Here is a 25,000-nt window from a genome sequence, read left to right on the forward strand (position 1 = left end):
CACAGATACTCACACAGATACACTACACACAACACAGATACACTACACACAACACAGATACACTACACACAACACAGATACACTACACACTACACAGATATACTACACAGATAGTGAGCTGTACCAACTTGGGCAGTGAAACAAAAAGTCAACGCTGACACAAGAGACAAAGTTGTGGGGTCAGACCCCTCTCTTCATCAGTGTCATCAAAGCAGGATTAGAAACCGCCTCTTCTGCCTCCGGTTGCCATGGCAGTGCCAGTTATCAGTTTAATGGACTGTTTTGCTTTAGGCGCAGCGGCCATATCTGTGGGCGGTTTCTACTTGACAGTTTGACTTTCACTCCCTGGTCCACCACCAGCTAGCTCCAAGTCCAGCTCTCAGACCAGAAGCTCTCAGACCTGCAGCTCTCAGACCACACAGCTCTCGGACCAGCAGCTCAGACCACGCAGCTCTCAGGCCACGCAGCTCGCTCACGTGCTAATTAACTCATCCTGCAGACGAGCCGCGCGCTGCAAAGGCTCTAGCGGGTTTCATTAATACAGATTTGACTTTGAATATTTTGAGCTCATTAAAATCTAATTTGGTGGGTTGTATCAAAAGCGAGTGTGCGCGTGCGCGTGCGAGACTTTTCAAGCCTGGCCCCAGGACAAGTCTTCAGGATCTCCAGTTAGAGCTTCACTAATAGGTGTGTGGTTATACGCTGGACGTGTGCCGTGTGTCCTTCCCGGTAACAGGAAGTGGGGAGAAAAAGGAAACAGTTGGAAAAACGGAAAACTGAATCGTGAGGAGTTCATGAAGACCCCTCAACCTAATCACAACAACGTTTCTCCTTTCTTTACAACACAACTTAGGATTTAAAGTAGTTTAAACACCGTGTGTGTGTGTGTGTATGTGTGTGTGTGTGTGTGTGTGTGTGTGTGTGTGTGTGTGTGTGTGTGTGTGTGTGTGTGTGTGTGTGTGTGTGTGTATGTGTATATTTTCGAAACCGTCAATGGCGTTGTGAGTGCTCAACTAATGAGGAGCGGAGTGCCAACCCGGATGCAGGAAAACAGATTTCATACATGGCAGTACTGTACAGGCCTTTTCCGTGCGTCTCGCACATCATCAGCTGCTAAACTCTCCACACAAACATGCACTCATTAGCAGCTGATGAGTGCGAGACGCACGGAACAGGTCTACTGCATCCATCCATCCAGTCTTAACCGCTTATCCTGCTCTCAGGGTCGCGGGGATGATGGAGCCTATCCCAGCAGTCACTGGGCGGCAGGCGGGGAGACACCCTGGACAGGCCGCCAGGCCATCACAGGGCAGCCTGCACTGTAGTGTATTAAAATCTTTTTTCCTGTATCCGGATAAGCTGGTAATAGTTTCCAGTATCTCCGCATTTTCTAATAAGCAATTTATATTTTACTGCAAAAGAAGTTATGGCACATTACGCAGAGTGTGTGTGTGTGTGTGTGTGTGCGCGCGCGCGTGTGCGTGCGTGGTCATAGAGTTCAATTATGGGGTTGTTTGATAGAAAACTATTCTCAGACAAATCGTTCATGTAAATGAAATATTTACGAGTTTTGGGGACTGGAGCATAAAAATAAAGAGCATTAAAAAAACCACCCCAAAATGACTTTGTTCTGCCCTGAAAACGTTTCAAACTTGCAAGAAGGCCCGTGTAAAGGCGTCCCTGTCCAAGTACCAGACCTAAGAAGAAGAAGAAGAAGAAGAGCAGCAGTACTGCTGCATACTGTAGAGTCGACGTCCAGTTAGTTTGCGTTGCACGGCACGTCAGGGCCACGCGCCGGGGGCTTATGGAATAAACGCCCGAGCTGCATGTTGTGACTAAAACCTGCACACAAACAAATGGAAACCACTTTTGGTCGCTTACCTTGTTATCTGCGTGTCTTCATTCTCCGAGAAACACAAGGGGCTGCACAATTTAAGTTCTTAAAACGAGGACCGTTGTTTGTTGTTGGAGATATAGAAGCCTTTTTTCTTTTTTCTTTTTTTTTGCAGGAAGGGGGAAACAATCCAGATGCAAAACCAAAACGTTCCCAAAACAGAGAGGGCTGATATCCGGAAACTGCGCTCAGCAGCGGAGCGCGTTAAGTGCAAAAATACACGATGTAGGCGAGTTGCGCCTGCAAGATATCCTCTCCTCCTCCCAGGTGCATATAATCCAGGTGTGACAGCGGTATTCACGCGGCAGAGGAGGTCGCGGCGGCCGTGGTGGATCAGAGTAAAGTTTCTCCCTCCCTGGTCGCTCCCTCCGACATGCTCGTCCGTCTCTACACTAGGCTGGAGGGGGCTGCGAGTTTTTCCATGGAGCACTGGTTCTGATGTCAGCAGTAACGTGAGTTTCAGGAAATGGTGACGCTCTCGGGTACACTTCGGAGGTGGCTCCGCAAATTTTGGGATTTACTGCCCCCCTCTGGCCAACTTGCATATTACCATGTCAAAATGGGCCTACAGTAAAAAAAAAAACTAAATTCTTTAACAATTTTTTACCATCATATTTTTTTTGTATAATCTATAATTTTATTTTATAATATCGTTTATTTGTCTCGAGTATACAAGCTGTGTGGGATTTTTTTTCTAATTGGGTAGGCGGCCAGGATATGTTTGTTTTTTGTTTGGGTTTTTTGTCTTTTTTTTTGTTCTATGTTGAATTTTGGCTGCTGTTTTTTTCTTCTTCTATGTAAATATAAAATTGACTTCATGTATGTATATACAATATTTTGATTGTAAAATTTCAATAAAAAAGTGAGGAAAAAGACAAAGTGCGGGCCAAGACGTCTTCGGGACAAAAATGTCTTCGATTTAAAAAATATTTTCTATTCTATTCTATTCTATTAGACGAGTCGATTTCAGCCATTGACGCCTCCACGCGCACCATAAACTTCAGACATGTGATTTATTTTAACCAGTGAATAGATTTAAATAAAATATCTATTGTCTCCCAGAAATTCCCTCAAAATCTGTTCACTACTTTAATCCCTTGCATTGCTCTTCAAACCCACGCTGTCTGTGTCAGTATACAAATAATCTGCCCGTCTGTGAGATTAACATACAAAAAGACGTTGCAGGACTGTGATGCAACGGGGCAAAGGAGAATCAAATTTGCTAAAGTAGGACGAAATTACATGGTGACCTATTAGTAGTTAATTTGCTTAATCAATAATGTGACGCATGGCCTAATAGGCCTAATGTCTACCGTTATCCCAGAAAGCCCTTTTTTTAGTTGAATGCGCGCCCGTCTGGGATGCCAAACATTTCCACTTGTTAATTTTGCTTATTTTATTGTGACACGTTGGCCAAATCACTCCATCTCGGCGGTCTCTGTGGCGCCTGCTGGATTCACGTGATCACCGGAAACTCGGAATATTTCCTTTTAGATTTAGCGACGTATTTCTTCCAACTTCGTAAGATTTCTCATTCAGTTAATCGGGAAGAGAAACGTCCAAATTGCTAGCAAAAAAAAAACCAACGTTGTTCTGGCTGTTCTTTGCATTTAAAGACCGTCTACAAAACTATTATCAGATTTTGCTGAATAAAGACAAACGGGGAAAAAACTCTAGTAATAGTAACTCTAGTTCTCTTATCGTCGAGTCGGACAGTTATCTTCCGTCATGTTCTCAAGAGGTTGAAGTTTACACTGACGTCGTAACTTGCGCATTAAACATTTCTCCGACGACGTTTGTCCGCCTTGGTGCGCCGTTCACTCGCTGGTTTCCGGTAGAAACCTCGTTCGTCCGATTTAACTGACGCCATATGAATGCAGCACTCGCTTTTTGGTCAGAAGCGCGTTGCGTTAATGGTTGTGTTGTGTCCCTCCGGGCTTTCCTTCCAACCAGGAAGCAAAGCCGAGCTCAACCATCCAGTTTGACAAATCAATACATTACAGCTGATCGTACCTTTATATAAACGGGTGATAGCACTCGAAGCCGTTTTGGCTTATTTTTTTTAACAATATCCAAACATATTTGATCGTTTTTGATGCGCAAACCACAATGCACAGAGTCAAAGTAATCTTCGACCATTTGTCTCCGTCCAGAACCGCCGCACTCGAACGCGATTTGTCAAGGCGTGAATGCAGCTCAGCTGCAGGCGGAGATCCACATGACGTTGTCGTTGTCCACGGCCGGAGGACGGCGATTGGGAAAGCCAAAAGAGGTTCATTTAAGGTAACGTTGAATCAGGCTAAACTCTGGTCTGTTGCACGAAACTCGAGTTATAGATTACCCACCTAATCTGTAACAGGCTAACTGCAAAAAGCACAAGGTCTTACACTGTTACTGGTATCAAACGTTATATTACATAACATGTAATTAGAATAAACCATGGTCTGGCCTGCCCGGGGGCTTGAATTTATTAATGATTTAAAATGTTAAAGTAGTTTTTTTCTCTACTGCAGTAGTTCCCATCTCCAGTCCTCTGGTACCACCAGTCCTCTGGTACCTTCAGTCCTCTGGTACCCCCTGTCCTCTCGAACCCCCGGTCCTCTGGTACCTCTAGTAGCTGCTTTTCTGTTATGTCAGATAGTTGATTATATTTACCTGTTGTTCAAGGACTCAAAACTGCCTGAATAGACAGGTGAAGAATACATGGCTGAATTAAAAAAACAAAACAAAACTGTGGTACTGTGGGCTCCAAGGACAGGAGCTGTACTGTATTGATTAAATCAGACGGTAAACATTTCAAGTCTTTCACTTGGTCTCAACCTGTCAGGACACCACACCCGATGAGCTGCTGAGTGCAGTGATGGCAGCCGTCCTGGCAGATGTGGGTTTGTCAGCCGACAAGCTCGGAGATGTCTGTGTAGGTGAGTGCAGCCATGCATTGATCACTCTTATTTAGGTTACACTATATTAAAGCTGAAATCCATGATTTCCCTGATCTGTCCCTCCCTCTGACAGCGAGAACTACAAACAAGGTGTAGCAGCCATTGTCACTCATGGACAGTCAGCTCAACTGTAAACAGTTCCCACCCTTGTAAAAATAGATCCTCAGACCGAGCTAACAGACAATCTAATGTATTACAATCAACCACAAATTATATAGGAACATTGTTTTACTGTAATATTATTCGTAGAATAGGTATATTAACTGTTGAATGGAAGCATCTCCACATCTTCATCATGTTTCCATCCTTTTTCCTGTTTGAGTAGGAATGTGTTTGCCACTGCACCGGTGTTCATCATACCCAGTCAAAAATATCAACAGCGGTACAGAGTGAAGGTCTCCAAGTGTGGTAAAGATGCCAGTTAGTATTATATAACCTGACTCCATGGTCCAGATAAATAAAATAACTATTCATTAATGGAGAAAATCATGCATTTCAGCTTTAATGATTTTTGCCAATTGCAATACCAACTGATAACTGTGTCCAATATGTGCAGATCTTTACCTTGTTGTGACTGTTACTTTTTGCACTCTTCACAAAAAGATGCCAACCTGAGTAGATGCTCCTCCATAGATATTGATGGAGACTCATGGCTTTCTTCAACTCTGAAACCTTGTATTTATGCCCTTCTTTTACTGTACATCGACTGTCCCAACAAGACAAATTCCCAGTGTGTACAAACTTGCTTGGGTGTTTTGTTGAACTTGTTTGTGCCGCAGGACAGTGCTGGTGTATTTACACTCTGCCTTCATCTGCCCATAGGTAATGTGCTACAGCCCGGGGCAGGAGCGTTGATGGCTAGAATAGCACACTTTCTTAGGTTAGAGTTCCAAATACTTCACACAGTGAAAAATAACCTTCCCATTAATGGTTTAAAAGGTAGAAAAATCCCATCACTGTGTTCAGTCATTTTTTTTCCTTAATGGCTGCATATCGATTTCAGTGGGTTTCCAGATACTGTGCCTGTATACACTGTCAACAGACAGTGTTCCTCTGGACTACAGGCCCTGTTTAACATAGCAGGTACAGACCTTGGTGGTCCAATTATCACTCACTCCTCACATAATCACACATTCTCACAGTCACTCTTTACTTCACCAATGCATTTCTGTGTCGATGTTCTGCCCACAGGAGCCATTCGGAGTGGGTCCATCGACATGGGCCTCGCCTGTGGGTAAGCAGAAGGCAAGCATTTAGCGTTTTATCACAGCACAGGCCCCTTGGTAACCATCTTTCTGTGTTTTCTGTGCGGGCCGGCAGTGTGGAGAGCATGTCGCTGCGCTCCATCGGTAGCCCAGGAGACGTCAGTTCCAGGCTAATGGAAAACGATAAGGCCAGGGACTGCATCATGCCAATGGGGTGAGACTTCCTCAGCTGGGATTGTGGCGTGACCCTCCACTGTGTTTAAACACCCTTTTTAAAGATGTACCGTTTGTACAGTATAAACTCAGTGCATCATCGAGTGTCTCGTTATGTCATACCTCCATGCATTTTCACAATAATGTATCATCTGAGGCGCACCAGACTACTTCACCAGAGCCTCTGCACTGCATTAGCTCAAGCAGAGAGACCAAAAGCCCATATTAGAATTTGTGATACTGACACAAGTAAATGTAACGCCGGGCTTTCGGAACAACAGATGCCATGCTGACCTTGTCCCAGCCCTGCACGAGTCATATTAGCTTCAAACAGCACTGTATTATGATGATCAGACATGCCTCCGCATAGTACCACAGGCGGCCAGTGTGCAATGAATATCAATTGCACATTTGCATCTCTCTCTGGGTTTGCAGTGCTTGCACTGTAGATGTCCACACTCTGTCTGAAATGTGGTGTGTGTGTGTGTGTGTGTGTGTGTGTGTGTGTGTGTGTGTGTGTGTGTGTGTGTATACATGTGGGGCTGCCTGTCTGTTCTGGTTTTTGCAGCATCACTTCGGAGAATGTGGCCGAGCGATTCGGGGTCTCTAGAGAGAAGCAGGACGCCTTCGCTCTCGCGTCTCATCAAAAGTAACGGTGGACTAATTACACTTTTTTTTTCTTGTCACCGGTTCTCAAGACAGTTCTTTAACCGTGCCATCATGTGTGCCGTTCACCTGTTCTACCTTCACTGCCGAACCAACAGGGCGAGCAGAGCGCAGAAAATGGGCCTCTTCGATCAGGAAGTTGTTCCGGTCGCCACCAAGTTTGTGGACGAGGAGGGTAAAGAACGCGCCGTGACGGTTACTAAGGATGATGGGATTCGGCCCGGGACAACGTTGGCAGGGCTAGCTAGGCTCCGACCGGCCTTCAAAGCTGACGGCAGCACCACAGCAGGTGTTTTAACGCTAACTATTATCGGCAGCTTACCATGCTGCAGGGATGCATCTGTCACTGGAGCACGGCTTCGCTCTGTAAATTTAATCCCTCACGAGTCTGCTTCTTGCCATCTCTCATTATCTCACTCAGTCCCTCCCATCTCTTTCTGTTACTCATTGTCTCACTCTCTAATTCCATCTCCCTCACGTTCTCTCACTTTCTCTCTCTCTCTCTCTCACACACGAGTAAATGTATTTGTCTGTTCTAGGAAACTCTAGCCAGGTGAGTGATGGAGCAGCAGCAGTTCTGGTGGGTCGCAGGTCCGTTGTGGAGGCCTGTGGTCTCCCAGTCCTGGGGGTCCTCAGGGCCAGTGCAGTGGTGGGGGTGCCACCTGATGTCATGGGCATCGGACCGGCCTATGCCATCCCCGCAGCACTGGAGCAGGCCGGTAAGATGTGCACACATGCGAATGTGTTTTCACATACATGTGTGTGTGTGTGTGTGTGTGTGTGTGTGTGTGTGTGTGTGTGTGTGTGTGTGTGTGTGTGTGTGAACGGGCATGTGTGCTTCCTAGAGTTTGCACCTTTGAGACTGTTTAGCGCTGACCCTGTGTTTTGCTGAGGAAATCTTCTTTCCCTTCAGGGCTGACTGTGGCTGATATTGACGTGTTTGAAATCAATGAGGCCTTCGCCAGCCAGGTGAGCCTTGCAGCAACAGCAGCGGGTCGCAGAAGTAATGTTGCTCTAACAATAAAAGTTTACTGTACTTGTTGGATCGATTTTTCCATTGTGCCTCTGGGCCTATTCCGTTCGCTTATTTCTCTCTGCCGTCTTAAGGGTATTGCAATATATAAATATCACAAATACTGCAGCGGCTCAGGAGCAGGGTTTGTTGGTCCTGGAGGTCTCCTAGACCAGTACTGAAATGAGCACCAACTACGCAGCTATGCTATCACCTGTCACGTAAAGTGATCTGCCGAAGGACCTGAATCCAAAGCAGCGGGTCACGTGAGGTGTGTGAACCTTTCTGCAGGATGACAGGCAGGTTCTTTGAGACGTTTAGGTGTTTCAGTTAGTCCAGCGCCACCTATGTGTTACTCTTTCCCGTCATCACTACATGTGAGTCAGGTGTGGTAAATCTGTTTATTAATATTTCATTTATTACTGGTATTCTTTTCAGTCATTAATTAATTCTCTCATTAGTTTCCGACATGATTTTGCTTTTTTTTGCTGCCCGTCTTGGCCAGGACAGACGTGGACAAAAGACTTTTAATCTCAGCGTGGCTTTCTTGATTAATTAAAGGTTAAATAAATGTGAAATAAAAATGCAGATTTTAATTATTTATGATGTGTTGGGTGGCGCAGTGGTTAGCATGGTCGCCTTACAGCAAGAAGGTCCTGGGTTCGAACCCCGGGGTTGTCCAACCTTGGGGGGTCGTCCCAGGTTGTCCTCTGTGTGGAGTTTGCATGTTCTCACTGTGTCTGCGGTGGGTTTTCTTCGGGTGCTCCGGTTTCCCCCACCATCAAAAAGACATGCATGTTAGGGTTAATACTCCTGTCTGTGCCCCTGAGCAAGGCATGATGAAACGAACTGGAGTTGGTCCCCGGGCGCTGCACAGCAGCTGCCCACTGCTGCTATCTACACAGCTAGGATGGGTTAAATGCAGAGAGGAATTTCCCTACGGGGATCAATAAAGTATGTCAAAATCAAAACCAAAAAAAAAATCATGTCTGGGTTTATTTCTCCCAACTTTAAAAGAGAGAACTTCCTAGTACATGCAAAAGTATCTGTAAGTAAAACTTCAAATTAACAAAAGTCATTCTCTCAGTGTGTATGTGTGTGTCTGTTGTCAGGCTGTGTACTGTGTGGAGAAACTGGGGATTCCAGCGGAGAGGGTGAATCCTAATGGAGGTGCCATTGCTCTCGGACATCCGCTGGGTTGCACCGGGGCGCGTCAGGTGGTCACCTTGCTCAATGAGCTAAAACGCCGGGGCAAACGGTGAGCTTTCACACAGCCGGCGCTCGTCCAATCGCAAGCCTTTAAGTATGAGTGTAGACTGTCAGCTGTCACACGGCCTTTACTAGTATAGCATCTCTAAGGTATAGTGTGCTGTTGTGGATGTGTGTCTCTAGGGCCTATGGGGTGGTGTCCATGTGCATTGGGACCGGAATGGGGGCCGCTGCTGTCTTTGAGTATCCGGGGCCTTAGAAGAAGACCGGAGATCACGGGTTGCTGTTGTAGTTGCTCGTATAGTGAGCGAGAGAGCAGTTTGATAATGAACTTGATGGTTAACACAACTAAAGGTTGTGGGGGGAAACTGCACCTGTGGTTCCTTTCAGTGCTGATCACTTTAAAACTGTACTGGACCCTCTTCTAACCTCATCCTCCTGCACAGAAGCCAGTCTACCTAATGTGCATTCCCTGTGGGGACCATTATAAGTGCCTTCAACTTTAGTGTAGTAATTCTTTTTTTCTGGGGGGGTATGTTTTTCTCCCTGATTGTATCCGGCCAATTACCCCACTCTTTCGAGCCGTCCCGGTCGCTGCTCCACCCCCGCTGCCAATCCGGGGAGGGCTGCAGACTACCACGTGCCTCCTCCAATACACGTGGAGTCGCCCGCCACTTCTTTTCACCTGACAGTGAGGAGTTTCACCAGGGGGACATAGCGCGTGGGAGGATCACGCTATTCCTCCCAGTTCTCCCTCCCCCCTGAACAGGTGCAGCGACCAGGAAACATACCCACATCACGCTTCCCACCCGCAGACACGGCCAGTTGTGTCTGTAGGGACACCCGAGTAGTAATTCCTTTTAGTGTTGCACTGAAATGCTTTAACATGTGCAGAGAAATAAGCAAGTGTACTGAGAGTATTTTACTGATGATCTTTTGAGATTGCTAGTCTGAGCACCTGTGAACCATTCCAAAATGTGGATTTTGTTTTGACTGCAAAATGAACGTGATCTAATTGTAGTCTGTCAGCATGGCTGTATGAGTTAATGTGAAATCTGGTAAAAGTTTGGAACCCAAAAAATAATAAAAAAGGATTGAATGGAAAACGGTAGTGTGTCTACATTCACTTTTATCTAAGCAAGCTGCAGTAGTCCATGCTCATTACAGAGAGCTCTGACAAGTTCATCAGGGTAATTCATGTTTGTCTCTAATACATAAAGTTAAAGAGTAAAAGTCATACTTCAGCAAACACAATCATGAGGTAAGAAAGTAGGAAATCCTCATGTACACGGGGGTCGTTGTTATTACAAGGAAACCTGGCTCGATTTGAACCTCTCGTTGAAGGATCCTCTTCCCTGGACTTGCAGAGTGAGGGGGGGCATCACCAGAGGCCCCCGAACCATCACTGTGGCCCTGAAGTCTCTCTCCTCACTAAAACACAGCACAGCACACCACGCAAACAGGAAGTGTTAGGCTTCCGCATCATGTAGTGTTTCATTTTAATGTATATTAGTGTGTTTAACAACCTGGCAGTGAAGCTGATCTGTAGAGGCTGTCTGCAGGCGGTGAGCGGAGGCTCATGGGGCCTGAGTACCCCACATCCTGGTGTCACTCTGAACACGTGGGACTCGTCTGACTCTACACCCAAACAAATGTACAGCACACACAAATAAGCACACTCAGTGTGAAGACTCGGGGTATACTCCAACCTTTCCAGGTCTTGCTAGATAGTAATAAGGATCAGATCAACGTCATCAGGCCCTACAGGAATATCGTGCTACGCAGCAACGAGTTGACCCCCGACTGTACAGCAGAAGTGCAGACTTCCACAACACAAGAAAAAAAAAAAATTAAAAAAAAATACACAACTACTGTGCAAGCTGCATAGTATAGTGTGCGAAAGGTATTACATAGTTCATTACAATATCTTTCAACAATACCTCCGTTTTCTCAGGAAAGTAATGATATTCTAAACCAGGGTTTCATGAATGACCCATCTGTGGAGATGCGTTTTGGCTCAGGACCCATCAAATATTTAGCCCAGCAAAAAAAAAAAACATCATTGCCTGAGATAGTTAACATCCATCCATCCATTATCCAAACCGCTTATCCTGCTGTCAGGGTCGCAGCGATGCTGGAGCCTATCCCAGCAGTCATTGGGCGGCAGGCAGGGAGACACCCTGGACAGGCCGCCAGGCCATCACAGGGCCCACACACACACACACACACACACATTCACACCTAGGGACAATTTAATACTGTTATTCACCTGACCTACATGTCTTTGGATTGTGGGAGGAAACCGGAGCCCCCGGAAGAAACCCACGCAGACACGGGGAGAACATGCACACAGAGGACAACCCGGGACGACTCCCCAAGGTCGGACTACCCCGGGGCTCGAACCCAGAACCTTCTTGCTGTGAGGCAACCGCGCTAACCACTGCGCCACCAGATAGTTAACAATGCTTTCTGTATTCATCAGTGCAGTATTCCTCATCAGTCTTCAGTCATGGCCCATTAATGACCAAATGAAACTGACAAGGCGTGTCAACATTCATATTTTAGTGATATTTTGGAATATAATTATAAGTATTAGTATGTCATTGCCATGTTTTGTGTTGACTCAAAGTATAAAATTGTGTTTTTCTTTCACTTTTTATTTAAATTCTGTTGCCAAGTAAAATGTGTGGACATCCCACGACCCACTTGGTCCCCTGCTGTGACCCACTTGTGGGTCATGACCCCTAGTTTGACAACCCCTGCTCTAAACCAGTAATGGCAGGGATGTCCTCTTCTTGGGCCAGTGAAGTGAATGTCTACAAAGCATGTGAGATGTGTCATTACCTATGACTACCCTCCACTGTCCACAGGGCTCATCGCCAAGCAGCTTCACCTCCACGACCTGTGTTTGCCCCACGTAGCAGCTGCCAAAGTCGATGCTGTCAGGGGCCAGGGAGAGTGTGGCCAGATACAGCTCGGCACAGAGGGGTACTGTCTGGACGCAGAGAGGAGCTAACATGTTGGTGCTCTGAAAAAGCTCCAGAGTGATTCCTGACTGTATAAAATCATATCACTTAATGACGTTCTCTGACCTGGAGGCTGTTGTTGCTATGTCGAACCAGCAGGCTCTGCTGGAACACCAGCTTCTTCTGACCAATGGCACTGCAGCTCATGGTCACTGTTGGTGGGACTTCCTCTTTATCCTGACTCACATAATCCAGAAGGGACGGGGAGCAGTGGAATGCCACTTTAACCTACCGATCGCAATACAGGAAGAGGAAATAACACAGATAATGATCTGAAATTAAACAGTCATTATTCAAAAGCAAAATAAATAAATAAAATTGCATGCCACTAACGGACTACGCCGTACTCTTAGCACAAAGTTCAGCACTATAGGGGGTTTGGGCTTTCAGCTAGGTCACACCCTCACTTCTGCAACACCTCTCCCAAGCAGGTCTGAAGGCTTTGTTGTTCAGGGAGGCCTTTCTTCATATTTGCATCAGATTGGCTCGAGGATGTTCAGCCTTGATAAAGTAATCTTATGTTCATATTCATATGCGGTATTAAGCAGTTTAGAGTCATTTAATTCTAAAACTAGACAGGGTTTGAGATTTGAAATTCTAATAGGCACAATGCCGAATTAATGGAATGTGGCTTGAGATGAAGATTGAAGATTATTTGGGTACCGGCACATGTATGAGTTAAAGAGAACGAGGAAGCAGATCCATCCATTATCCAAACCGCTTATCCTGCTCTCAGGGTCACGGGGATGCTGGACCCTATCCCTGCAGTCATTGGGCGGCAGGTGGGGAGACACCGCCAGACCGCCAGACCATCACAGGGCTGACACGCACGAATGTGTGCGCGCGTGCACACACACACATATTCACACCTAGGGACAATTCAGTACGGCCGATTCACCTGACCTACATGTCTTTGGACTGTGGGAGGAAACCGGAGCCCCCAGAGGAAACCCACACAGACACGGGGAGAACATGCATACTCCACACAGGACGACCCAGTACGACCCCCAAGGTTGGACTGCCCCAGGGCTCAAACCCAGGACCCTCTTGCTGTGAGGTGACCGCACTATCCACTGCACCGCCGTGCCTCCGAGGAAGCAGATGAATTGGCAAAATCGACATTAAAAACTCACAGTGATAAAAAAGCTAAAATAGAATAAGTGAAGATGAGGTGAAAGGCCTCATCAAAGAACAGAAACAGCAGGAAGGCTGGAGCAGAGAAGGAAAGGGGGGCGTCATCTGTTTGAAATTAATCCGGTTGTTGTAAGTACACATTTGGGAGGTGGAAATAGAAAGGAGGAAAGCGTGACAACTTGAATTAGATTGGGTCAAACTCACTTGAACAACACTCTCATGGACACATTAAGATGGATGGTGTGGGATTTATGGACAACAAGAAACAATAAAACCTGTTTTAATTGGCTGTAAGAAATATGGAAGAGTGTGACAGACACTTGGCGTAATTGAGGAGGGAATAGAACATAACAAAAGTACAATTGTGAAACAGCTTAGCCCTCCCCCACCTCACTCCTAACCCTTATTAAAGTCTTCTTTAAGATTTTACCGTCTTCTCCTTTGCTCTTTATGTGCTTTCAACCTGCCTTTAAAGTTGTTGCACTTCTGAGGTTTAGTTTTATTATGAAAGGGGTGTAATAAATATAGAGTGTGCTCCATCTTCTGCCTATTTGTGCTGTTGTTATGTTAACTCTGTGTTCAGCACAGCCCATCAGACCTGCATGCTGTCTTGAGGTAGGAGGACCAGAGGGTGGCTGTCACTGGTGGAGGGGTTACTGGAACTGCTGGTCTGGGCCCTGCGGGGCTGAGGCTGGAGCACAAAAAACGGTGCCTGCGTCCCCAGACTGAAGTGCAGGGGCATCTCTGATGAGTTCCTCAGCTGGAAGCTGCGGGTGACGTACAACTCCCCCACTGACAGCTGCGGGTCACAGCAACCAGAGAAAAGGAATGAGGAGACTGTAATGCCTTCATAGATTTGGGGTTTTTTTTTGGGGGGGGGGGTTTCCCCTTTTTACCCCCAGTTGTACCTGGCCAACCACCCCGCTCTCCGAGTCATACCGGTTGCTGCTCCACCCCCTCTGCCAATCCAGGGAGAGCTGCAGACTACCACATGCCTCCTCCCATACATGTGGAGTCGCCAGCCGCTTCTTTTCACCTGACAGTGAGGAGTTTCACCAGGGGGACATAGCGCATGGGAGGATCACACTATTCCCCCCAGTTCCCCCCCGCCCCGAACAGGCGCCCCGACTGACCAGAGGAGGCGCTAGTGTGGCGACCAGGACATATACCCACATCTAGCTTACCACCCGCAGACATGGCCAATTGTGTCTGTAGGGATGCCCGACCAAGCCGGAGATAATACGGGGATTCGAACCAGCGATCCCCGTGTTGGTAGGCAACAGAATAGACCGCCACGCTACCTGGACGCCCAGATGTGTTTTACTAGGATGTGCGCCTCATGCTTTGATAGAGGTAACAAACTTTTGTCTTTTTTGCTGATTTTTTTTTTTTAAAGAATATTGGAGTGCACGACCCCAAGGGGGCACCCTGATTACACTAACAAGGCTTCGTCTTCAATCTCTTCATGACCACACACACACACACACACACACACACACACACACACACACACACACACACACACACACACACACACACACACACACACACACACACACACACACACACACGTATGCCACGTCTAGGTATACACTTGTGTGTTCATCTTTCACATGCACTGTGTAAATAAAGTTGGACTGGCGCCGTTAGACCCACCTCGCTCTCGGACTCTCCCTTCAGTAAATCAGCAGCTGAGGCGTGGAATTTGAGTCCCTCCTCCTCTTCCTCCTCCTCCATCTGCAGCAGCAGCCTGCGGCGCCCAGGGAGCCAAGAGAGACGTGTGACTTCCTCAGACCCTTGCAGACATTTTTTTTACCCCCAACATCATCTGATTTTCAGCATGAAACAAACTGCTTCCCTGGCAGTAACACAACTGTGTGGTTCCATGTTTAGTGTCTAAGCACAGTACTGCGATGTTGAAAGTCATCTGCGTTTAACTTCTAGGTTCTGTGTCTTGAGTAGGGAAATAGGATTTATCTGTCTTTAAAGAGGAGTTGGGTTCAAGTTGGGACTTTTTAACAAATAAATGGCACTTATATCTTTTCTTACACGGCAGGTTTAATGACAGCTTGCAGATCCATTCTGACAGGCTCCACGTCCAAACCCTGGGCCCTCTTAACTTTACCCGGGACACCAGCAGCCATCTGCAGCATGCACAACAACACAATTTGATCATCCTTTTATATTATCATCCCCTACTGCCCAGGCTCATCCAGTAGTTGCCCATCTTTAACTGCCATAAATCAGTTCTGGGTACTAAACCCACTTGATGCAATTCAGGTTTGCTCACAAGCAATTTAACCATTTAGACCAACGAGCAAGCAAGAGTGTCTAACTCACCAATCACGCAAGTTTAAGGAGGGAGAACCCCCGCTTTTCTGTTTGTCAGAATGTCTGAATGGTTAAAATCGTCCACGTCACCTTAGAGTCCAAACTCATGAACCCCAGAGCCAAGCCCACACATCTGGACTCACAGGCTGGACCTGATAGAGTCAGGGGTGTGAAGGATACATGGATGGTGCCACTCCCCTTGGCTAGAACCACCTGAAGAAAGAGTGTACAGTTACTCAAAGACACTGGAGCAGTGTATCAATATGGTGAAATCCAATACGGATGTTACCCTCACATCTTTTTTTTTTTGTGGAATATTCCTTTTTCTCCCCGAATGCACTTGACCCAATTACGCCACTCTACCTCCTCCGATACATGTACCAGCCGCTTCTTTTCACCTGACAGTAAGAGGTTGGCCAGGGGGACGTAGCGTGTGGGAGGATCACGTTATTCTCCCCACTTTCCCCTCCCCCCTGAACAGGTGCCTCGACTGACCAGAGGAGGCACCAGTGCAGCAACCAGGACACATACCCACATCTGCCTTCCCACCCGCAGACACGGCCAATTATGTCTGTAGGGATGCCCAACCAAGCCGGAGGTTAACACGGAGATTCGAACCGGTGATCCCCGTGTTGGCAGGCAACAGAATAGACTGCTATGCTACCCGGACACCCTATCCTCATGTCTTGGAATGGACTGCAGTCCATCTCTTTTCCTTCACTACATGTTCTTTGGTCATATTTCAGCAGACACTGTCCTTTTGAAGCCATCTTGTCTTCAATAATGTTTCTTTAATTCCAGTCTGAGCTTATTCATTTGAGACCCCGTGCTACCAGTCTATGACCCGTTTTCATGAATTCTTCAGACAAAAGAAAGGCTCTCAGATCCCTAGCCATTTCTTGAAGAAGAGGAGAGGAGCACATACTATGTGGCCACATAGCTAACACATAGCTATTTGATGATCCACACACTTACTATACAGGGTAGTTTGACTGCAGGTGTACAGTCCTACACATATGCCATACATACTATTTGCTGCGGTGTGATGCAGTATGGACAATCTGAGAGGTTGCCCCTTTGAGGCCTGATATGGTCGGAGAGTCGCTTCCTGTTTGGATACCAAGGATGTGGATGGCTTTCTTCCTCTGTGTTGTCCTCCTCAGTGGTATATTCTTCATCTCCTACATCCTGTAAGTGATAGCAGAGAGCAGGGCTTCAACTGTGGCCCCACTAAAAAACAACAACATGTGCATATCTTATGGTTGCAGTGACTGCCGCCATGGCAAGCAGAGAGTGTCCCTGGAGAAATGTAATAATTACATGGCTGCAGTTTATGTTTGTTTAATCGTGCTGCGCTACTTCTTGCCGTTTTGTTTCAGACTGACACATAAACTCACAGCCTTGCTTTGGATGGACGAGGCCATTCTCTCAGAACTGGGGGTGTGGCTTCCATCCCGGCTCGGTTGGTGATGGTCATCAGAGAGTACTGAGGCTCCGCCCACCACCTCATTGCCATCAGCACCCTTAACACGGAAGGTGTCCTCGTAGGCTACTACAACATCCAATGGCTTCCTGTCATCCGGGTCTATGTTATAAGTCTCCCAGTCCATATGGATATCTGCACAGCAGGAAAACATGTGGCTGGTGGTAAGCAAACTTTGTCTCTCTCAGCATACAGTGAAATAATATTCATCTTACTGTGCAACGTTTCAAGGGCAATTTTAAATATTGCGCAAGGCCCATTGCATTTTGAATGGTGCGCCTAAAAATTCATCAAAATAAAGTGGAAAGTTCGCTCAAAAATCAGTTGTCCTATTTTTATTGCATCTATGCAAAATAAGCAACCAAGTATGGCAAAGGTTTTAGCTCAGCCTTCATTGCTGATTTTCACCAAGTTTTAGCTTAGCTTTAAAAAGCAGAGCACATTATATTCACATCCAAAATGTTTTCATAACTTGATGCCCATTGGATAATTTAATTATATTTATTCAGTTTAAATTCTCTATTTCCATTTAATCCAGCTCACTGTCACATGAGGTTTGGGGTCAATTGAAGCAGGCATATGGCAGAAAGCTGAGACACACTGGACACGTCACCAGTCCATCACGGGGCCCATGCAACCAATCCCACAATCCCACTGTCATTCATATCGATGGACAACTTCCATCTATTCATTATCTATACCCACCTAATCCAATTCTGCCAGATGAACAGCCCATCAAGGTTATGGCCATCTCAGATCAGGCGTAGCCTCTTCAGTTAACAAAGAGTGGGGAAGGGTCTTCATGTTCCCATCAACTCTCCATCCATCCATCCATCCATCCATCCATCCATCCATCCATCCATCCATCCATCCATACATACATTATCCAAACTGCTTAGCCTGTTCTCAGGGCTGTGGAGATGCTGGAGCCTATCCCAGCAGTCACTGGGCAGCAGGCGGGGAGACACCCAGGAAAGGCTGCCAGGCCATCACAGGGCACACACACACACACACACACACACACACACACACACACACACACACACACGCATTCACACACATTCACACCTAGGGACAATTTAGTACAGCCAATTCACCTGACCTGCGTGTCTTTGGACTGTGGGAGGAAACCAGACCACCCAGAGAAAACCCACGCAGACACAGGGAGAACATGCAAACTCCACACAGAGGACGACCCCCAAGGTTGGACTACCCTGAGGCTCGAACCCAGGACCTTCTTGCTGAGGTGACTGTGCTAACCACTGCGCCACCGTGCCGCCTCCCATCAAATGTTTGTTGGTAAATCAATTCCCATTTGTCACTGATCTTACCATTGACAATAACCTTGATCAGGAATGTACAGACTATAGGCCCTCCAAATACCATCACTGCGATTAAGATTTTTGTTAGATCAAAACGCAACCTGTAACTGGGATTACAGGCGGCCTATATGTGCCAAATAACATAGGTACAACTGCCTATATTAGTTGGGTGTGCTTGCTCTGTCGACCTTAGGTAGACCCAGGATACTTTTGCTGTGAGACACCAGCATTAACCACTCCTCCTTATGAGTAGTTACCATATGAGCTGGGGTTGTTGATGCGGAGGGAGCGAGACACTGTGTCGCCTCCAGATACATGAGTCCCAAACCTGATAAAACAAACAATGATATCGAACAGTCATACATGGGTTATGACAGCTGGCCGGAGACGCATGTCTTTCACGGGGTGAAAACGAAACAGACCGTACAACTGGTCCCTGGTTCTGGTCTCTGGGTTGAGGGCCGGTCATCTGGAAGTAAAGGGGACAGCCCCTCACAGTCATCTGCATGCTGATGAACTGGGGCTCGAGCTCACCCACCTAGATCAGGGAGACAGAAAGGAACAGTATAGACTCACCACTATTCCTAACTCAAAAGAAAATGAAGAATATATATGGACAACATGTCTAATAAGATAACAAAACTATTACATTAAATCCTTGAAAAAATTGCTGCGGACCAAATCCTGCAGCTGACCGAGGGTCATAACATTTTCGATAAATTTCAATCCGGCTTTCTTCACAAGCATAGTACTGAGACTGCAATACTAAGAGTGTCCAATGACATTCTTATGCATGCTGATAAAGGTGAACACTATTCTTATTCTCCTAAATTTAACTGCTGCCTTTGATACCATCGATCATGCCATCTTACTTGACAGGTTGGAGAGCTGGGTTGGCATTTCTGGTACAGCATTAAATTGGTTTCGCTCTTAGTATCTGACTAATAGATATGTTAACGTTTGTATTAACAATCTTGTATCCTCGTCAACTCCCCTACTGTGTGGAGTCCCTCAGGGGTCTGTCCTTGGGCAAAACTTCTTCCCTTTATACATGCTTCCTCTGGGTCATTTGTTTAGTCACTTTCAAGATATGTCATACCACTGTTATGCTGATGATACTCAGATCTATTTCTCTGCCAAACCCAATAACCTGAATCAACTGTCCTTCCTCCATGATTGCTTAGCTGCCATCTAAGACTGGATGTCCCTTAATTTCCCCCATCTAAACCCTGACAAAAGTAAAGCTCTCTTAATTGGTCCTGAGAACTTTGCCACTGCAAGTTGATCAGTTTATTGGTCCACTTCATTCAAACATCAAACCTATCACTAAAGCTCTTGGTATCATCTTTGACCAGAGTGTCTTTTGATCACCATGTTACTAAGCTTGTCCAATCCTGCTTTCTTCAGCTATGCAATATTGCAAAAATCAGAAACATTTTGTCTTTTAAGGATATGGAACTATTAATTCACATACACAAGATGTGAATCAATATTTCACATCTTGTGCATGTGAATTATTTGAATTAATATTCAAATAATTCACATACACTACCGTTCAAAAGTTTGGGATCACCCAAACAATTTTGTGTTTTCCATGAAAAGTCACACTTATTCACCACCATATGTTGTGAAATGAATAGAAAATAGAGTCAAGACATTGACAAGGTTAGAAATAATGATTTGTATTTGAAATAAGATTTTTTTTACATCAAACTTTGCTTTCGTCAAAGAATCCTCCATTTGCAGCAATTACAGCATTGCAGACCTTTGGCATTCTAGCTGTTAATTTGTTGAGGTAATCTGGAGAAATTGCACCCCACGCTTCCAGAAGCAGCTCCCACAAGTTGGATTGGTTGGATGGGCACTTCTTGCGTACCATACGGTCAAGCTGCTCCCACAACAGCTCAATGGGGTTCAGATCTGGTGACTGCGCTGGCCACTCCATTACCGATAGAATACCAGCTGCCTGCTTCTGCTCTAAATAGTTCTTGCACAATTTGGAGGTGTGTTTAGGGTCATTGTCCTGTTGTAGGATGAAATTGGCTCCAATCAAGTGCTGTCCACTGGGTATGGCATGGCGTTGCAAAATGGAGTGATAGCCTTCCTTATTCAGAATCCCTTTTACCCTGTACAAATCTCCCACCTTACCAGCACCAAAGCAACCCCAGACCATCACATTACCTCCACCATGCTTAACAGATGGCGTCAGGCATTCTTCCAGCATCTTTTCATTTGTTCTGCGTCTCACAAACATTCTTCTTTGTGATCCAAACACCTCAAACTTGGATTCATCCGTCCACAACACTTTTTTCCAGTCTTCCTCTGTCCAATGTCTCTGTTCTTTTGCCCATCTTAATCTTTTTCTTTTATTGCTCAGTCTCAGATATGGCCTTTTCTTTGCCACTCTGCCCTGAAGCCCAGAATCCCGCAGCCGCCTCTTCACTGTAGATGTTGACACTGGTGTTTTGCGGGTACTATTTAATGAAGATGCCAGTTGGGGACCTGTGAGGCGTCTGTTTCTCAAACTAGAGACTCTAATGTACTTATCTTCTTGCTCAGTTGTGCAACGCGGCCTCCCACTTCTTTTTCTACTCTGGTTAGAGCCTGTTTGTGCTGTCCTCTGAAGGGAGTAGTACACACCGGTGTAGGAAATCTTCAATTTCTTAGCAATTTCTCGCATGGAATAGCCTTCATTTCTAAGAACAAGAATAGACTGTCGAGTTTCAGATGAAAGTTCTCTTTTTCTGGCCATTTTGAGCGTTTAATTGACCCCACAAATGTGATGCTCCAGAAACTCAATCTGCTCAAAGAAGTGCCCATCCAACCAATCCAACTTGTGGGAGCTGCTTCTGGAAGCGTGGGGTGCAATTTCTCCAGATTACCTCAACAAATTAACAGCTAGAATGCCAAAGGTCTGCAATGCTGTAATTGCTGCAAATGGAGGATTCTTTGACGAAAGCAAAGTTTGATGTAAAAAAAATCTTATTTCAAATACAAATCATTATTTCTAACCTTGTCAATGTCTTGACTCTATTTTCTATTCATTTCACAACATATGGTGGTGAATAAGTGTGACTTTTCATGGAAAACACAAAATTGTTTGGGTGATCCCAAACTTTTGAACGGTAGTGTACGTCCCTCAAGCCCCAAGTCTCTGGAATGATCTTCCCCAAGCCATTAGATTTGCTGAATCTTTGGACTGTTTTAAGCAGCTTCTAAAAACCCATCTTTCAGGCAAGCCTTTTTACAGAGCCCCACCTCTTCCTTCTGTTTTGGTTCATTTTTAGCTTAGTCTGTTACTCCCTATGCCATGTTTTATATTCATTCAATTTATTTTATGTATTTACTTGTATTTTCTGTATTGAGTGTAAAGCACTTCGTAACTGTGTTTTTAAAAGTGCTATATAAATAAATATTTACTTACTTACTTTCATTACACAAAAACCATGTCACACTATATGCAATATGTCATGAAAATGAGCTTTAGCCTTCTCTATAGTCCACTTTAGCCTCTCTAGCGGTTTGCATTACTCTGTGTGTCATAAGAAGCTTCAACCTAGTCAAGTCAAGTCAAGTTTATTTGTATAGCTCAAAATCTCAAGGTAGTCCTGAAGGGCTTTACAATCAGTTCAATATACGACAACCTACTCTGCATATAAGGTGGTCTGTATATTCTCCCCACATGTCATTGAAGGCAGTGATGTCTATGGTCTGGGTCTCAAACGGTTCCAGCATTCCCGTGGCAGGAAGGAGAAAGAAAGCTGCGCCTTTTCCATTAGCCAGCAGGCTGCTCACAAACTCTGCCGACAGATAGGGTTAGAGAGTCACCACTTCTTCTCTGAGCACTACCTAAAAAGTAACTAAACCCTAGAGTTTTTTTGTGAGTCTTCTCACATCTAAAGGGTAAAAACCATATAAAGGTTAAAAACATGGCAGGCTGGTCTTGGTACTCTATGCTGTTAGCATAGCAGGATAAATAAAGCTGCTGATAATAACATTTATGTTGGATCTAGGTGTACTAGCACACCTATCAGCATGACAGAGTCAGAGCCGGGAATAACAATATTACTGTCAATGCTGCCTCCTTGGCACGCCTACATCCACCTACAACTCAGTAAAATGATCTAGGGATTAGCCACTCTTTAATGATCATACAAAAAGTATATGAGCTCATAATCTGACATACCCTTGTGCGCTCTGTCTTCTTCTTTCTTAGCTTGGACAGAGTGGAGCGGTTTTCTTTTATATGTGGACCTGCAATTAAGATGCATTTTGTATTAGATATAAAATACGGTAAATTATAGATATTTTACACAAATTAACAGATAGTTGTCGTGCCTTTTCTGTGATTGGTCATTTGGTTCTGAAGAGGATACATGACGGCTGGTGAAATACTCCACCTCTATGGTAAAAGAGGTGGGGATAGTTGTATGATTGGTTATCATCAGCTGCTTTGTGACAGCCGTCTGCAAAATAACATCATCGCCGAAGTCCAGCACCAGTGATGAGGCATCCTGATCACCTGAGACAGCGCTAGAGAGACAAAGAACCGCACTTAAACTGTAGCTGTCAATGTTTCAGATAGCATGGATTCACCAGACAATGCAGGGTTAAATGTACTACTGCAGCTACTAGTCAGCAGTTTTTATGACGAGGGTTCAACACGTTCAAGGGCGCACCAGTCAGTGGGCAGCGAGTAAGACACACGGATTGTCTTTGCTTTGGAATAGAAGCCCAACGCAAGCGGCAACTTCATCCCCTGGACCTCACAAAGGGCTGCCACCTCATTCAGCTCTAACTGGAGAGAGAGAGAGAGAGAGAGAGAGAGGTGAATATTGAATGTGGTTATATCTTTTTTGGTTGATTCTCCCCCTCCTTTCTTCCTCCCCAATTGTATCCAGCCAATTACCCCACTCTTCCGAGCCATCCCGATCTCCACTCCACCCCCTCTGCCAATCCGGGGAGGGCTGCAGACTACCACACGCCTCCTCTCATACATGTGGAGTCGCCAACCACTTCTTTTCACCTGACAGTGAGGAGTTTCACCAGGGGGCATGGGAGGATCACGCTATTCCCCCCAGTTTCCCCTCCCCCCTGAACAGGTGCCCCGACTGACCAGAGGAGGCGCTAGTGTAGCAACCAGGACACATACCCAGATCCGCCTTCCCACCCACAGACACAGCCAATTGTGTCTGTAAGGATGCCCAACCAAGCCAGACGTAACACGGGGATTCGAATTGCCGATCCCTGTGTTGGTAGGCAACGGAATAGACCGCTACGCCACCCGGACATCCCTAGCTGCTCATCTCTATTGCTGCAGACCGGCAAGATTTTCCTGAGGAAAAAAAAAATTATACAGCAAACAGCGTTTTTACATTTGAAACAGCAGCCAGATCAGAAAGAAGAATGATGCAGGTAGCGATGAGTCTGAGGAAGTGAAGCTGTTGTGGTTAACAAACAGGTATGACAGAGCAAGCTCATAGAAGACCACTGCCAACTGATACCACAACATTAATAACTAAAACCTACATTCAGCTATCTTGTATCTGCTTTACAGCAGAAAGGGGGCTGATCCATCAACACTGGAAACCCTGCTCCATCTTGAATGGATCTCAGTATCTCTGTGGTCAAGCAGCATCGCACCTATCAGTACCAGCATGGGTGTAGGGCAAGTTCAACAAAAACAATAACGTTCAGGATTGTACCTTTTGGGGTGTTGCAGGAGATACTGCCCACTGCGCCTTGCTACTTACATCTGTGTGAGAGGTAAAGGTAACTGTGATCTCCATGGTGGCGTTCGGTCCCAGAGTACCAGCTGACGGGTGGAAACTGACAGCACAAAGTGAAGCTTGCTTGCCTTGGAGCTGGGGCTGGTGGGGCGAACATCAGACTTGTTATCACCAAGCATCAGGATTATTTTGGACAACAGTTTATCAAAAAGAAGATGTAAAGTAAAGATCTAAACGAGGAACATTATAGCAGCTATCCATGCCTCTTAAATCCAGGAGGATACAATGGTACTTCCCCCGATCAAGGCTAAGATCATCATCAAAATTCATGGAAGCTATACTGACATTTATTATTATTCCTGAAATGTGTTTAGAACTGGGATTGCTGATTCTTGCGAGGTAAGTCAATATGGAAGTTTAATTCATCGAGCACAGCAGGCCAAGAGTACTGTAAGGGCAGTACGGTGTACCGTCCAAGTGAAGCTGGCAGGCAGCAGGGTCTGGTTGAAGAGAGTCACGGTGCCGGTGGCAGGGACCCCCAGATAGAGTTCAGAGAAGACCAGCTCACAGTTCAGCAGACACACCTGAGGGGACTGCACATCCGCCTGCACTAACAAGTGACTGAGAGGAAAAAGGGAACTGGCTTTTAAAATGGCCAACATGAGGTCTTAATGTAAATTAATATGCTTCATCTCACTGAATGAAATAATATGATGTTTCATCTTCATACATTAAGATGTATTACACAATACCACACCACATATCCTATATTACAATCACATATTCTTTCATATTGGACATTTGCGAGATTTTCTCTACAACAACAGACAGATG

At 45.7% G+C, this 25,000-nt stretch overlaps 3 protein-coding genes across 3 annotated transcripts in view; 1 reads left to right on the forward strand and 2 right to left on the reverse strand.

The window, feature by feature from the left end:
* map3k22 (mitogen-activated protein kinase kinase kinase 22) overlaps positions 1–2,309 on the reverse strand; it is a 71,650-nt gene extending 69,341 nt beyond the window's left edge. The window contains exon 1 of the mRNA XM_056299522.1: positions 1,882–2,309. The gene's annotated coding sequence lies outside the window, so the exon portion shown is untranslated. The remainder of the gene's footprint in view (positions 1–1,881) is intronic.
* A 1,548-nt stretch (positions 2,310–3,857) lies between these two features.
* acaa1 (acetyl-CoA acyltransferase 1) lies at positions 3,858–10,244 on the forward strand. The gene is made up of 12 exons (XM_056299612.1): positions 3,858–4,177; positions 4,722–4,815; positions 5,659–5,716; positions 5,840–5,919; positions 6,028–6,070; positions 6,157–6,255; positions 6,823–6,903; positions 7,019–7,209; positions 7,460–7,639; positions 7,834–7,889; positions 9,045–9,190; positions 9,325–10,244. The coding sequence occupies exons 1-12, from the start codon at positions 4,004–4,006 to the stop codon at positions 9,398–9,400; spliced, it is 1,278 nt and encodes a 425-aa protein (XP_056155587.1). The 5' UTR covers positions 3,858–4,003; the 3' UTR covers positions 9,401–10,244.
* Positions 10,245–10,298: 54 nt separating this feature from the next.
* The window catches only part of dlec1 (DLEC1 cilia and flagella associated protein), a 39,558-nt gene continuing 24,856 nt past the window's right edge, over positions 10,299–25,000 (reverse strand). The window contains exons 23-40 of the mRNA XM_056299290.1: positions 24,637–24,787; positions 24,187–24,307; positions 23,117–23,231; positions 22,776–22,970; positions 22,624–22,691; positions 22,086–22,237; positions 18,860–18,975; positions 18,695–18,765; positions 17,030–17,250; positions 16,662–16,820; positions 15,723–15,845; positions 15,351–15,445; positions 14,958–15,051; positions 13,900–14,100; positions 12,234–12,395; positions 11,986–12,136; positions 10,668–10,779; positions 10,299–10,572 (exon numbers count right to left, since the gene is read on the reverse strand). Coding sequence (XP_056155265.1) covers positions 10,446–10,572; positions 10,668–10,779; positions 11,986–12,136; positions 12,234–12,395; positions 13,900–14,100; positions 14,958–15,051; positions 15,351–15,445; positions 15,723–15,845; positions 16,662–16,820; positions 17,030–17,250; positions 18,695–18,765; positions 18,860–18,975; positions 22,086–22,237; positions 22,624–22,691; positions 22,776–22,970; positions 23,117–23,231; positions 24,187–24,307; positions 24,637–24,787 — 2,434 coding nt within the window. The 3' untranslated portion in view covers positions 10,299–10,445. The remainder of the gene's footprint in view (positions 10,573–10,667; positions 10,780–11,985; positions 12,137–12,233; positions 12,396–13,899; positions 14,101–14,957; positions 15,052–15,350; positions 15,446–15,722; positions 15,846–16,661; positions 16,821–17,029; positions 17,251–18,694; positions 18,766–18,859; positions 18,976–22,085; positions 22,238–22,623; positions 22,692–22,775; positions 22,971–23,116; positions 23,232–24,186; positions 24,308–24,636; positions 24,788–25,000) is intronic.

Source organism: Lampris incognitus, chromosome 19, assembly GCF_029633865.1.
Source record: "Lampris incognitus isolate fLamInc1 chromosome 19, fLamInc1.hap2, whole genome shotgun sequence".
Lineage (NCBI taxonomy): Eukaryota > Metazoa > Chordata > Actinopteri > Lampriformes > Lampridae > Lampris > Lampris incognitus.